General features: G+C 56.3%; 4 protein-coding genes across 4 annotated transcripts; all 4 read right to left on the bottom strand.

The window, feature by feature from the left end:
* Nucleotides 1-650: 650 nt before the first annotated feature.
* On the bottom strand, nt 651-3,149 carry TRIREDRAFT_109178 (uncharacterized protein; the record flags this gene model as incomplete). The annotated part of the gene is made up of 3 exons (XM_006966768.1): nt 651-776; nt 939-1,406; nt 1,500-3,149. 3 exons carry the CDS (start codon nt 3,147-3,149, stop codon nt 651-653), a joined length of 2,244 nt encoding a protein of 747 aa, XP_006966830.1.
* A 471-nt stretch (nt 3,150-3,620) lies between these two features.
* TRIREDRAFT_79694 (Hypothetical protein) lies at nt 3,621-5,021 on the bottom strand (the record flags this gene model as incomplete). Its single annotated transcript, XM_006966767.1, has 1 exon — nt 3,621-5,021. The coding sequence occupies one exon, from the start codon at nt 5,019-5,021 to the stop codon at nt 3,621-3,623; it is 1,401 nt and encodes a 466-aa protein (XP_006966829.1).
* A 345-nt stretch (nt 5,022-5,366) lies between these two features.
* Nucleotides 5,367-8,103, bottom strand: tf2d (TATA binding protein). The gene is made up of 5 exons (XM_006966766.1): nt 7,418-8,103; nt 6,778-7,077; nt 6,632-6,719; nt 6,146-6,560; nt 5,367-6,089 (listed from the first exon to the last, which is right to left on the bottom strand). The coding sequence occupies exons 2-5, from the start codon at nt 7,017-7,019 to the stop codon at nt 6,073-6,075; spliced, it is 762 nt and encodes a 253-aa protein (XP_006966828.1). The 5' UTR covers nt 7,020-7,077; nt 7,418-8,103; the 3' UTR covers nt 5,367-6,072.
* A 3,289-nt stretch (nt 8,104-11,392) lies between these two features.
* TRIREDRAFT_79690 (uncharacterized protein) lies at nt 11,393-13,267 on the bottom strand (the record flags this gene model as incomplete). The annotated part of the gene is made up of 2 exons (XM_006966765.1): nt 11,393-11,492; nt 11,619-13,267. 2 exons carry the CDS (start codon nt 13,265-13,267, stop codon nt 11,393-11,395), a joined length of 1,749 nt encoding a protein of 582 aa, XP_006966827.1.
* Nucleotides 13,268-14,746: the final 1,479 nt, after the last annotated feature.

Raw genomic sequence — 14,746 nt, 5'->3', positions numbered from 1 at the left:
CCGCACCTTGATGAGCAAGTTTCTATTGGCTGTCTCCCGGCACACGCTCCGAGAAGGCGTCGGTCCATCATCTCCTATTCCTAGGTACCTTACCTACCTACATGTACTGTAATAATACCTCGAGTGTGCCTTGTTGTCTTCTCATCATTCACTTTTGCCTAACCGCGCGCATGCTTTTCTTCTACGAGTTCAATCGATACGAGGCTGGCATCAAGTCGAGGCTTGTCCATGCCTCTGATTAGCTGCCTGACCGGGAGATGCACTTGGCGAGCCCAGCTGGCATGTTCGATTCGTTAAGTAGTCTACCTAGTAGTTGTGCTTTATAGTCGTGGGATGGTAGAGGGTACCTCACACATGGATTTTCTTGTTTTTATCCTCGCGTGATCTACCTAGTACCTAGTAGTCTCCTCGACTAGACGGGTATCTGAAGTCTTCATTGAATAGGCTATCTGCTTCCCGGGCCAAGCCGTCATATGGGCCCTGAAAGACTGCAGCCCTTGCACAAGTACGAGGCGCTCAAAAACATACCTTGGCTGCGTAACATCGTTCCGTCGGGCCGGGGCCTCCTCTTGCTTGGGGCCATGCTGTCCGTGGACAGTCTCAACTCGTACAGTTCCTATCCATCACCGTCCACCACCTCCATGCCAGTTTCAATCCGAATGGTCCGAATCGGCAAACATGTCGGCTGCTCGCATTCGCCGTCGAGGCTGGGCTCGGCTCGTAGAGGGAGGCTCTGCCTGAGCTTCTGCCCCCCGCACGTTTGGTGCATCTGCACCCTTGGCACCCCCAGTGCCCGGCTGTATGGCTTCATTGGGTTTGCCTGCCTCCACTGCGTTCTCATCGTCTTCGTCCATGGGCTCCCCGATCACGTCTTCGTCCTCCTCATCATCATCAATTGGTTCCCCATCCACCTCGTCATCTTCGATAGGCTCTCTGACCACGTCGTCGTCGTCATCAACAATCGGCTCTCCATCCACGTCTTCATCTTCAATAGGCTCGCCGTCAACGTCGTCTTCCTCAATAGGCTCGCCTACAACTTCTTCTTCTTCTTCCTCTTCCTCGATAGGCTCCCCTACCACTTCTTCCTCCTGCTGTTCCGGCTTGCCGACCGCATCGCCATCTCTGGCAGCCTCATCAGTAGCAATAGTCTCCAAAGCCGTGGTGGGAGTCTGATTGGCCTCGACAGCCTTCCATTTCCCCTTCTTGACAGGTTCACCTGCCTTTTCTTGCGATTTAAGGGACGGCGGACTCTCAAAAGCACGCACAAACAGTGCGTGGCTTTCAACAGGAAAGACGCACCAGCCTTCCCACAAGTTCAGCACAAGAGTAACGCTCCGCTTCCATTTTTCTGCGCGTAGTCGACCCCAGCCCAGCTTCTCCGCCATCATTCCCAGCCGTTCAAACACCTTTCTGGATCGTAAAGCCGTCTCGAGGAGCTGCCGATAACGCCACGCATGCCGAACAGTGCTTGTAGAGGATGCTGATAGAATATCACTGACCACATACAGGCCAACCAGGGTCGCGGCGCTTGCATCGGTATTGTCACTCGCAGTCGCACCTTCATCCGCGCCTGATGTTTGGTTTTCTCCCTTGCCTTCTCTTCTCTTCTCCGGGTCAGTAACGGCCAACGAGAATGGCCTCTCCACATTAGAGATGATCAAGTCGACAACTTCATCGGCACCGCGGCTGACGTGTGTAATGGCAAAGGCCGTGACCCTCGCAATATCACCCTTGCGAACCTTGCCAATTGTAGTGGGAAGACGGGACAATAGATGTACGAGTTTTGCCTTTTCCAGTGGGTTGAGAAACGTCTTCTCCTCATCTGCCGTCGGGTTGCCGTCACGGTTTGCATCTCCGTCAAAGTCTTCGTCCTCGGAAGAGTCATATTCCTCGTCTGAAACGAAGTCGTCGAGCTTTGTCGTGTACTCGAAGCGAAGGCCTTTTTCCGGTGTCTTCCAAGCGTGGCCTCCGTCAAAGAGCGGAACATACTTGCCCTTCTTCTGCTTCAAATGTGAGCCTGTAATGACTCCCCAAAGCATCCATCGATACCAAACGCCACCCTGGCTCCTGGCGTCCCACAGCCAAGCCCATCTTTCCTCTCTCTGGACCGAAGCACGAGACATGAGGAGAGCCTCAAACTCAGGGCCGTGTTCGAGAACTCCTTCAATGACCTTGTTGATTAACCGAATCATTCGAATGTCCCGGGGCGGCTTGACCGGTACGCACAACAGGTTCGTCCGGTTCACAGCCGCTTGCCCATGGGAGTATGAAGTTGGCGGAGCAAATCCCCGTTGGAATCCGTGGCGCGAATGGTCGTTGTGCGCAGCCGAAGACTCCCGGTCCACCGGTTTGGCGCCAAAGGGTTGAGAAGTAGTAGAGGTTGAAGAGGCCAACCCTGATAGAGTAGAGCTGACGGCTGAGGAAAGGTGGCGGTGAAGAGATAGATAGTATCCGTAGCCCATATACTTGTTTTGCAATGAGCTTACCGCGGCATCCATGTCTGTCGCGGGAGTCTCTTTGGACAGAGTGACGATGGCAACCGCGCATTTCCTTTCAGAACCTCCGGGCCCAGCTGGGGGCTGGATCTTGACCTCCTCAACCGTGAGATTGGAAGGCATTAGTGATTTGATCGTGGCGATTGAAATCCCCGGAGGGAGATTGGACAACCGCAGAGTCGGCCTTGCTATAGCCTTCTCCTCCGCCCGGTCGACCATCTCGTCATCGTCGCTCTTGTCATCGAACTTGAGCGTCGGCCTGCCCTCGGGCTCCTTGGAAAAGTCATTGAAAGATCGCTTCTTAGCAAAGGGAGCAGGTGGCGTCCCCAGGCTTCCCGGCCCGCTCTTCAACGCCGACGACGTGCCAAAGTGTCGCCGCGATGCGCCGCCAGGGCCAGAGGGCGGCGGGCCGCCAAAGCCGCCAAACGCGGGTCGCTGACTTCGCTGCGACGTCGCGCTCTGGTTCGCATTGTCATTGTCGTCGTGGTCGAAGCTCTTGATGAAGTCTTCGTATACCGCGGCGGTCTCTGCTGCCTCGCGCTTGCGCTTGGCCTCGGCCTCGGCCTTTTGCTTCTCGAAGACAGACTGTCTCACGGGTTTCTGGAATTTGGGTTCTATCCGAAGGGGATCGGCGGGGTCTTTGGAGGACGACATCGCGCACCGGCTCGGAGGATTGAAGATAGATTCCTAGTCCATGGTCTTGAGGATATCTCGGAAATCGGTGGAAGTTGTGTTTTGAGATGTCGGGCAGACGCTGTACGCAAAGGCAGTAGCGGTTGAGCTTGAGCTTCTCAAGGTGCGTCATGCACTTAATGGTGATATTCACCCGTTATCTTCCATTGCCTCGATATGTGCATAGGCTTCACACAGACTGATAAGGTACCTTGAGTGAAGAAGAAACCCATGTGATAAATCCAGGCATCAGCTCACAAAAATTCTAAAAGCACACAAAAATCGAACAACTCTCATCGTTGCCCACATCGCGAGGTCATCTGCAAAAGTTTGCACAAACTGCCTACTCAGTTTCCTACCTAAGTTACTCAGCCCTTCCCCTTTGCCGCACAGACGAAATGCATTCCAGCACGGACACGCCTTTGCTTGATCCTCCTCCCTCCCTGCCACCCTTCACCTTGCCGATAATTCGGATAGCTCCTCTCGCAATATCAACCCCGGCCGCCCTGCCCTGCTCCCGTCCATCGTCACCAGCCCCTTGAACCTCCCGTCAATCTCTCGCCCTGCGTCGCCCGCCGCCTCCTTCTTCCACTTCCACTTGTCCCCAAGCCTGCCTCCTGTCCCCGTCAGGCAGTCCACCAGCTTGTCTCCGAGGACGGGCAGGAACTTGTACGCGTGCCCGCTGTCGCCCGTCGCCACGAACAGTCCCTCCCAGCCCGGGTGCCAGTCCGCCAAGAAGTTGCCGTCGCTCGTGTCGGAATACCAGCACAATCTCGTCTCCCTCCACGGCCGCGTGTCCAGCTCTTTGACCGGCGACAGGTCCCTCAGGGCTTGGCGCAGCGCCTCGTCTGCGTCTGCCGGCAGCGCCTTTGCTGCATTCCTGCTGCCATCGCGCTGCGTCAGCGGCCTCGACACGACAATGGGCCTGCGCTCCTCCGAGGGCGAGGGAGGCAGCGCCCTCTCGACGAGCACCGGGTTCAGGTACCCGAACGAGTGGCGCGCAATTTTCAAGACGCGGGTCTGCGGTGGAATGATGAACAATCCAGTGCTGAGATTGAGCACCACCGGTTGCTTCGCCAGCACTTGGAACTCCTCCTCAGAGATGTCGATGTAGCCCAAGGGCTGCGCTGTGGCTTCCACTCGTCCTCTCAGGTCAATCAAGCTCCCCGTCCAAGCGCCAGCAGCAACAAAAACAACCTCTGCAGTGAGGACCCGAGAGTCGTCCAGCCGCGCGCCAACGACTCTTTTGCCCTCGGTGACAAGCTCCTCCACCTGTGCGTCCACAAAGCTCACTCTGCCAGTGGCCTTGACACGCTCGTACAACCACAACATGCCCTCGCGTGCGTTTGCCCATCCGGAGAGTCTGTTGACGTACCCCCAATCACCGGGATGCCCATCCACGCCCAGAAAGCGCTGCAAGTCTGCCCTGGTTTCCAGCGTCTGGATTTTTTCAGCCTGTCCGCTCTCCCTGGCGATACGCGATGTGTTCTCCCAGCTGGACCTAGTATATCCCATGCCCGACATCTTGGGCTCAGCAGACTCGTTGGCCGCTAGCAGCAGGCCAGCCTCGGTGTACCGTCCCTGTCCACCGAGCTCGTCGTCGCCTTGCTTCCGCCACTCCTCCTGCGCGAGCGCCGCCAGTTCGGCATAGTCCGGGTCGGCATAGTCAGCTCGAACGATCCTCGACGAGTCCACGCTGGCAGAGTCGCCGGGCGGGAAAGAGGCGCCACGGACATCGTCTACAATGGTGATGGCGGTGTTGTCGAAAGACGGCCTCTTGGTGAGCGCCCAGGCCGTGGAGAGGCCGAACACGCCGGAGCCGACGATGAGGATGGACCGCGGAGGCTGGGCCATCTTTGGGAATCACTGCTGGGAACAAAGCGTCTTGGGATGGTTCGTCATGGACAAAAAGAAAGCTGGGCCTATTCGACTTTTATCATCTAGGGCATGAGTGTTGATGCCGCCGCTTTCCTGCCTTTGCCGAAGAGCCCCATGCAGCAGCACTTATCCTGAGGAGGGGTCCTTCAGCTCCGGGGAGGGGACGTCCGATCGTCGGGACTCTGCTTACCGATCAACAAACGCACACAGATGACGGCCCCACACAAGTCACAACAGTTACCCGCGGGGGAAACTACGTAGAATCACATCGACACTTGAGAGCAGGTGAGGCAGATGAAATGAGGCGACGGCATGCTGATTAGAGGACAGAATCAAAGCATTTTTGGTGATAATGCTAACTGCAAAAGACCAGCTACGACTGAGCGTTTGTGACAGTCGCGCGCCCTTTGCCCAACGGTCAAAAGGGCGTTTGCTGCTAACGATATCTCGTCCCGCAAAGGGCGTAAAATGTCCTCATAGAATCTGTCCAGTTCCATGACGAGTGGTCAATGGGACTGCTTCAACATCACCGCCACAGGCAAGCCGCTTCCCACCCGGCTTGCCCTCCCTCTCCCCAAATTCGCCAGCAACGTTCCTTCAGTCTAGTTTTCAACTTGACCTTGTCCCCCCTTGAAGGCATTAAGAAGGCCGCAAGGATCCGATGATAACGGTCCGAGGGCGGCCACGAGCAATCTATGTTGTGTCGCGGGATGGGTAGTCTTTGTTCTTTTTTTGCCGTGAACCAGATCCATCGTAAGAAAAACGCAAAAGAACCTCTTCCTGGCCTTCCTCCCTTTGCCAACGCCAATGCAATGCAAGCAGAAATCAAATGGTACAAGCGGGATCCCGCATGGAGACTCGGTTGTGTCCTACCAAGACCCTCGGGCGGACGACGTCCTATGATGTAGTTGTGGTATCATGACCGTGTAAAGGTCTAGTCATATACGTCGGTTTTTGAAAGGGGGGTATTTGAATGTTGGTACACGAGACGAAGGTGTTCATCTCTTAACCATGCCCATGAGCGCAATCAGACTTTCCGGAAATCTGTAACAAGCCGGTCAGCAATGCACGCAAGAATAGGCCATAGCGTGTGGACAAACCTTGGAGCACAGGGTAGATCATTTCAAAGGCCTGGTAAATCTCCTCTCTCACTTTCGCACCGGTCAAGACGATCTTGCCGGAAACGAAGATGAGCAGCACAATCTTGGGCTTGATCATACGGTAAATCAGACCAGGGAACAATTCAGGCTCGTAGGAGCTGAAGTTGTGGTGACGAGAAGCAAGACCCTCCAGACGGATGGGGAACTTGATGTCACACGAGCCAACAATGTTCTGGATCTTGAAGTCCGTAAACTTGGCGTTGAAGCCGAGCTTCTGGATGATACGCGCATATTTGCGAGACGCCAGTTTGGAGTCGTCTTCAGACTTGGCACCAGTGACAACCATCTTGCCAGAGGCGAAGATGAGGGCTGTTGTCTTGGGCTCGCGAATACGCATGATGACGGCGGCGAAACGCTGCAACGCTGTTAGCACCCTGATGCCAACAAAGATCCCCGTCCCCATCTCTGGGCCCATGAGGTATTCACCTTTGGATTGTACTCGGCGTTCCTGGCGTGCAGGGCAATCGTCTTCAAGTCCAATCGGCAGTCGAGATTGACAGTTGCCACGATGTTCCTTTGAATGCGAGATAAGTCTCTAGGAGCGTAGCCAAGGCACTCAAGAGTATACATACTGCAAAGTAGGTGTGATACCACTGGGGCCTTGAGAGGCAGCAGGCGTGGCGGCGGGAGTAGCAGGAGTCACCCCATTCCCAGCAGCGCTCTGCTGACCGTTGGGAGCCATTCGCTGGCTGCCATCGGGGTTGGTTGACGGCGGTGTGAGCTCGTTGGAGGCGCCGGGAAACGACAGCGACCCAGGAGCAGTAAAGGCCTTGGCCTGCGCGGCGTTTGCCGGATGCGTCTGAATGCCCTCCATGATGATCAAGACAAGAGATCAGAAAGCCTGTGTAGCTGCAACCCGAAACTGAGCAGGTCTGCGCAAAGAGATGCGGTTAGCCACTTGCATATCCTGAAAGGCTAGTGATGCATTGTCGAGGCAGCTCAACAGATTGAGGGGAGAGAGAAAAGCAAACGGCGATGCAGCGACTGATGGTGGCACAATAGCAGAGCAATGCGCTGCAAAGGCCGAAAGCGAGATGAAAGCAAGGTGAAGTTGAGCGAGGGGAGGCGAAGTTGGCTTTTTGTTTGCCGTAGCCGCGGCAACGCGAGCCATCAAACACGTGTTTGCCGCCTCAGGGCAGTGCAGTGAATGAGGAGATGGGAAGAGAGAACACGCAACCCAGGAAAGACAACAAGAGAAGAGTTCCCACCCACCTGAATATGCGGGAGATGAACAAGTGAATGTCTCCCCTACAGATTGCGGCTGCTCAAGCAGAGATGTCTTTTGTTTTGGATGTCCTTGCGGATGCCAAACGGAGGCAGCAAGGTGGGTAGAATGGGTGAGAGAACGAAGGTCGAGCTTTGGAACAGGGCGGGTTCTCGTCCAACGACCAAAGACTCGGGGAGACGTCTCGTCTTCACTTTCAAGCAATTTTTTTGAAGGTTATTTTCTCTTTTTATAATTGCGTTCTACAGAACGAGGCAACGACTCGGAGGGCGACGATGACGGGCAGTACTTTGTATCGTATCGCTGTGTCGTCTTCGTCGGCGATCAACAAGATCGGTTGCACCCGTGGGATACGTGAGGGAGCGACGGCGTTAAGGAACGTGTTCCAGTTCTCTTATATTGCCTGATCGCAGGACGTCGACACCGTGCGACCTGGGAAACAGAGCAGACGTGGCTTCGTCCGCTCGTGAGTTTTTCTTTCCTGACGCGCTTGGAGATTAAGTAAGGGAGAGGCTGTTCAAGGGAACGATGGCGTCCGATGAAGTTGAGAGAGCGTGAGGGTAGGAAAAAAAGAAAAAAAGGCAAGCAAGGCCCTTCTGAGGATTCGGTGTGGGGCGTGACGTCGTTGGAGGGGGAAAATATTAATGAGAGCGCCGAACGTTGTGGGAGGTACGCAGGGCCGCCGGTCGGGACTTCCTCGCAAGAACGAGGAAACAGCGGATGGGGGAGGGCTGGGTACTTATAATTCTCGCTCCGGAAGGCCCAGGCAGGGCTCCCAGGCAACAAGAGCGCAGCAAGAGCACCTGTGGCGTCGCTTTTGGCAACCCCAAGCTCAGCCTAGCGTGGGCACTAGCGCCGCGTGCGGCCAATCACAGCGCCGCACCGCCGTGCTTTTATCTCCTTTGCCCACCACGGCTGGCAAGCCCCCCTGAAGTATCGCGGTAGCATGCAGCACCGCGCGGTACTTGTACCCTCTACCAACCTCACTGGAGCTTCCAGCGCTGTGGCACCAGCAAGGCGGAGGGTGACGAGGTGGTGACAGGGGGGGCGAGCTGGCGGTCACGGTGTCGCCTGCTTGTGGCCAGGGCTTTTCTGCGGTCGGGTGCTGCCATTGATTGACTTCCATTTGAAGCTGACTTGAACTTCCTTGTTGACTTGCACCTTCTGCCCCCTTCCTCCTCCTTCTTCCTCCTTCTGCCTGCATCTCTGCATCTCTGCATCTCCAGCCGCAGCGGCACCGCGACCGTCTGTTTTCTCTCTCCTCCTCCATCCTCACTGCTTCGTCGACTGTGTCGCATGCAGTCCATGGCGGCTCGCGCTCTCGACTCTCGACCATGCGTGCAGCTGCATTGCTGCTTGCTGCCGCCCGCGGAAGCAGAAGCAGCACACGGCGTGCGATAGCAGCGAATCGTCCCGGGCCCGTTTTCAACCTGCTCCGCGCTCGTCTCTCTGTGCCTCTCCAGCACCGCACAACATCGCCGCCCTCTTTTTTTTTTCACTTATTTCTTCTCACCTCCCAAAGAAAGCAGCACAGCACACATCACACGTCGTTCTCGGATGGCGAATATTGGGCCAGCTGCGGGTAACGGGGAAACTCGCTTGCCTCTGCTTTTCCGTGTCCGAGGTGCTGGACGGTCAATCAGCCCCAGGCAAGTCGACGGGGCTGGCAGTGGATCCACGGTTGGTCGCGTCGCCCATTCGCCCCCCCTTTTATCAGCGTTATCCACCAAGCACTCCCTGAAATTGCGTCTTCGCCCCCCTCTCGCCCACTGAACCACGTCTTCTCAGCGGCCACACCACAACAAGTTACTGCCATGGAACAACACGAGCCTCTGAAACACGCACCTTTCACCCCCCTGTGCTGGCGGTCGAGGGGGGCTGGCTCTTGGTTGCGCGGCCACCCAAAGGTAAAAAGGCATCGGCCCTCGCAAACCACAAACGGCACCCGTCTCAGCGGCGTCTCATGTCCGCCAGCAGCCAAACGAGCGCATGGTGCCTCAGTGCCTCTGTGTCGCTGGCTGGCTGTCTGGCGCCGATTACGAGTCGCGTCGCACCGCCGCACACAGCAGAGTTTTCCTCGTCTGCGGGTGGACGAAAAGTCCGCTTGGGAGGCGAAAATGGCACAAGGCGCATCCTGGCGTCAGTGAGTCATGGACTGGGAGCCAACCATGGCGCCTTGAGCCGCATCCACCAGCAATCTTGCTGCTTGCGGCCTTGTGAGTGGCTCCTGCGCCAAGTACTGGGTACATGCACGCTCGGCTGCCCGCTTGACGCGCCTCGCTGTGTCGGCAGCCCGTCTCTGCCCAATGGCGCGGCAGCAGCAACGCTTGATGCATGCACGAGAGAGCGACCTGCTGGCTTCTTCTTCGTCTGCTTTGTTCTCTGATTAACCGAGATAGAATCAGGATGTTTGCCCATGCGTGTCTCATTCTCCGACCTGGCCATGGAGCTGAGAGATAAGGTGGCAGCCGTCTTCGCTTTGTTGGACCCTCTGCCGGGTTCCAGCGGTTCGTGTTGCACCGGCGCAGTCGCGGAAGCTGGCAGTGCATGTATCTGCTACAGTCGCCAGCCCGGCCAAGGTACCCTGCTAACAATTTTCGATCCCGGTGACACCTCTGCTCCCTAGCGCCGCATCGCTGCCAGAACTGGATACTCTGGCCGCTTTCGGGTCCAGAAAAAATTTGCTTGCTCGCCTGCGCAGGCCGTCTTTGTGTAGCATCCATCATCAGTCAGTCAATCACTGCCAGTCAATCAATCCCGGTGTCGCGTAGAGGTAATTCACGCACACACAGGGAGCAAGAGGATCTCGCCGCTTGGGATCCTGCTGCTGCTCTGTGATGTTCGTGAGGTGCACAACAAGAAGCGCCTCCCTCCTGTGAATCCTACAGCGGAACAAAAGGAATTCGACCGCATGTCTCACCGCGCCGACTGTCTCTTGTGCACTCTGTCCTTTTGTGCATCCCTGAAGGGTGCAACAAAGAGATGCACAGCCAGCGTCTACCTAAGCAGCAACAACAACAACAATAATAACAAAAACAAACAACCTAGTGACTCTTGCATGTCTCTCTTCCTCGCCGTGACTCTCTAGCCCTATGGCAAGGAGCAGTGGAAAGTTTTCTGACGCGCGAGGCGTCAGATCCAAGACGAACCCCAAACGCGTCTGCCCATGAACTGACATCCTTATTCTCATGACATGGACCGAGGTCGGGCGCCCATCATTTTCGCAGCGCCACTGGCGGAACCGACCGACCGGTCGATCGAGCAGGATTTTATTGCCCTGAAGTTCCCCAGACTTGATGGCCCACTGCATCCAAGTGCTAGCCACTGCGGAGAAGCCAAGTCGCCGGTACCTTGACACATGCAAAAGCAGGAGGAAGGAGCTCGGACAAGGGAAGAAAAAAACCTGAAAACAAGGAGCAACAAGAGTGAGAAGGCGCCCGCTTTTTGGGACCGGACTGAGATCAGCACTATTTTTGCGTGCGTCTAAGAAAGGCGGCTAATCCATGTTGGGAGCTTGGGTCTCCGGCAATGCTGAGGTAAGCCGAACCTACCTATCCAGATGAATGCATGGACTTCAGATGGTGATGGCCACCGATTGCTGGTGTGAAAGTCTTTGTGATGTAGAAGAGACATGTCATGTTGATATATATTGCCCGTATATTTTTGCGCTACCCCGATATGTGATAAAGTATAAACAACAAGAAAACAAGCAAAGCGAGAAACAGGACATATGAAGTACAAGACACACAATAACATCGTTCAGTCCAGTCCAGCCTCCCTCAGAATAACACTCACTCACTCACTCGACCCCCGTATATGAAAAGAAACACTAGACTTTTCCCTTCGATAGACGCCCGTCTCCTATCATGCAATTCATTGTCATACTCCGTACATAGGTATCAATACATGGTTACTCCTCCCAATCAATCTTCAAAAAGCGAATTCGACCACACGCCCTTGTCTCATGTCATGTAGTACTTGGGGCCTTCTCCGCCCTGGGGGACTTGCCAGTTGATGTCCTGCTGGGGAGCCTTGATATCGCACGTCTTGCAGTGAATGCAGCTGAATTTTGAACGAAACAACAATTAGTCACCGACTCTTATTTGTTTGGTCTCAAAAAATGAGAGACGAGTGGAAGGAGAAGAAGAAGAAGAAGAAGAAGAAAGTGAAAGGGGGTTGTAAACTCACTTTTGCGCATTAATCTGGAATCGCACGCCGTGCGGCTTCGACTCGTCCTCCACATACTCGTACACTCCCGCCGGGCAGAAGCGGTTCTCGAGCCCCTTGAACGGCGGGTACGCCTTGTCCGTGTGGGCATCCCAGTCCTTGACCTGCAGGTGCACCGGCTGGTCCTCCTCATGATTCGTCCCCGTCCGGGAGACGCTGGTCAGGATGTCAAAGGTGATCTTGCCGTCGGGCTTGTCGTACTCAATCTTGGGGAACCGGTCCGCCGGCTTCGTGGCCGCGTAGTCGGGCTTGCCGTGCTTAAAGGTCCACGGCACCCGGCCCTTGAAGAGGTAGGCCTCGAGGCCCGAGTAGGCCACGCCGCCGTACACGCCGAGCGGGTTGTGCCACGACGGCCGCATGTTGCGCACCTCCTTGAGCTCCTTCCAGATGGACGACTTGCGCAGCGCGTCCTCGTAGTCGTAGAGGAAGACGGTGCCCTCGCTGGGCGCGCGGAGCGCGTTCCACGCCGCCTCCGCCGCCAGCATGCCCGACTTCATCGCGTTGTGCGTGCCCTTGACCTTGGGCACGTTGACGAAGCCCGCCGAGTCGCCGATCAGGGCGCCGCCGGGGAAGGCCACCTTGGGGATGCTCTGGAAGCCGCCCTCAACGAGGGCGCGGGCGCCGTACGAGATGCATTTGCCGCCTTCCAGGACGTTCTTGAACAGCGGGTGGAGCTTCAGCTTTTGGAACTCCTGGTAGGGTGACATCCAGGGGTTCTCGTAGTCTAGCGACACGACCAAGCCCAGGCTCACCAGGTTCTCGCCAAAGTGGTACATGAAGGAGCCGCCGTAGACCTCCTTGGGCAAGGGGTAGCCCATCGAGTGGACAATCAGGCCCTTTTCGAACTTGGCCGGGTCAATCTCCCAGACCTCCTTGATGCCCAGGCCGTACGTCTGGTGCTGGCTGTCTCGCCGCAGGTCGAACTTGCTCACCACCTTCTTGGTCAAGCTGCCGTGGCAGCCCTCGCCGAACATTGTGACGCGCGCGTGGAACTCCATGCCGCGCTCAAACGAATCCTTGGGCTTGCCGTCCCTTCCAATGCCCAGATCGTTCGTAGCCACGCCCTTGACCGAGCCGTCGGCGTTGTAGAGGACCTCGGCGGCGGCGAAGCCGGGGTACAGCTCGACGCCGACCTCCTCGGCCCGCTCGCCGAGCCACTTGACGAACTGGTTCAGGCTGACAATGTAGTTTCCGTGGTTGTTCATCTGCGGCGGCGCGGGGATGGGGATCGCGGCCGTCTTGGTGAGGAAGCGCATCTTGTCGGTGCCGGCGGGCGTCGCGTGCTCGAAGCGCGAGGGGTTCGACTCGTCCAGCCAGTCGGGGAGCAGCTCGTTGATGGCCGACGGCTGGATGACGGCGCCCGAGAGGATGTGCGCGCCCACCTCGCCGGCCTTCTCCAGCACCAGCACCCGGAAGTCCTCGTTGCCGGCTTCGTTGGCCAGCTGCTTCAGCCGGATGGCGGCGCTGAGGCCCGCGGGGCCGGCGCCGATGATGCAGACGTCGACCTCGTCTGACTCACGCTCGATGGTCGCGGGATCAAACGACTCGTCTTCTGCCGCCATCCGCAGTCGCATGGCGGTGCTGAACGGCCGGACGGCAGCATTGGGCATGCCTATTGACGGCCGCATCATGAGGGGAGCTCTGCGGGTGGTGGCGGCAGCAGGGCCTAGGGCTCTTGCTGGCCGGCATCGTGGGATGGCCCGGGTGGTGCGCAGGGCACATCTTGACGCAGGCGTCGGCGCCGGCATTGTGCAGGATATCGTTCGTGGAAGCTCTGCCCTCTCGATGTTCCCTAGGTACAGACTGAGCCCCCCTAAAAAGCTCCAGGCACAAAGAGACCAACGGGAGTCGAATTGGGTGGGATTTGAAAATCTGGGGAAGAGGAAGAAAAGCGGCGATATCGACGTCAATGACCGGCGCCGAATTTCCTGACCTTTGCAATTAGCTGCCCAGCGATTGGCTGGACGTCCGACCCGATACCCGGGTCGCGAATAGCCGATTGCAGCCGGAGGGACCCTGTACTTGGGTGGTACCTGAAGCTCGGGGACTATCGTGCCGCGGACCAGGTGGCTATGCTCGGCTCAGAAGGTAACGGTCGGGTATATCTTGGTTGGAGCATCTCGCTGCTGTCACAAGCCTGTAATAGCCGTCGCAGGAGAACTCTCAGCTTCTTGGTGACGATACATGTACTGGACGAGGCAAATTTATAACGCCAATTGACGGACAAGGTATATATGAATTGACATCAGGAGGTATGGTTTGGTTGACCTACATCAGCGGGCTTGGTGTTGTCCATGGCGAGCTTCTTCGAGGCAGGTTGCCTAACACCATGTTCATCGTTATACCTTGGTAGGGAGGCGGGCCATATTACATCTTAACCGCGGTCCGCAACATGCGTCTTATCCACATTACAGCATCTTTTGGAGCCGAGACTCTCGCTCTGTATCGTCATTCGGGTCGATGGATCGTTTTGATGGCATGTGGTGCTGCAGGTTCGAGATCATTTGATGAAACGGCAAGGCAAACACCCGATATTCAACCTAAAGCTGCAGGGTAAGTTTGGGCTGGGCTGACTTGTAGATGATGGCTTTGAATCTCTCGCTCGATACACCAAGAGGGAACATCTGCCCTTCAACGTTCCAAAGTCAAGTACATAAGACTTCGTTGTAGTTATCGTACTACTTCGATTGGGAATTAGAATAACACAAAATAGGCCCCCAAGGGTAACCGATTCATCATATGACGTCTTGGTGGGTTACACTCTGACCACAGTCTCGGCTCATGGAACCGTCTCACCCGGGAGCTGGTTCACGCTTGATTCTCTTGTATACACGTCAGCCCTGCGGCAATGTTATCGCCGTCATCTGTCTGGTCTTGAGTGACGCAGGGTTTCCGCAACAGCAACTGTGTGCTAGAACATTGGGCATCCATTACTGTATACACAAATTGGACCCAGGGCCCTTGAGGCTTCAACTACGTAAGGAAGCCGTGGCAGAGAATCGATGGGAGGATAGATTTGAGCCCAAACACAACACGCAAATCAATACGCCTGTTCTAAACTTGTTGCCAATAGTATAACCTGAAAACCG

This window comes from Trichoderma reesei, assembly GCF_000167675.1.
Source record: "Trichoderma reesei QM6a unplaced genomic scaffold TRIREscaffold_14, whole genome shotgun sequence".
NCBI lineage: Eukaryota > Fungi > Ascomycota > Sordariomycetes > Hypocreales > Hypocreaceae > Trichoderma > Trichoderma reesei.
Note: the sequence above shows the minus strand (reverse complement) of the source record. Positions and strands in the feature narration are given on the sequence as shown.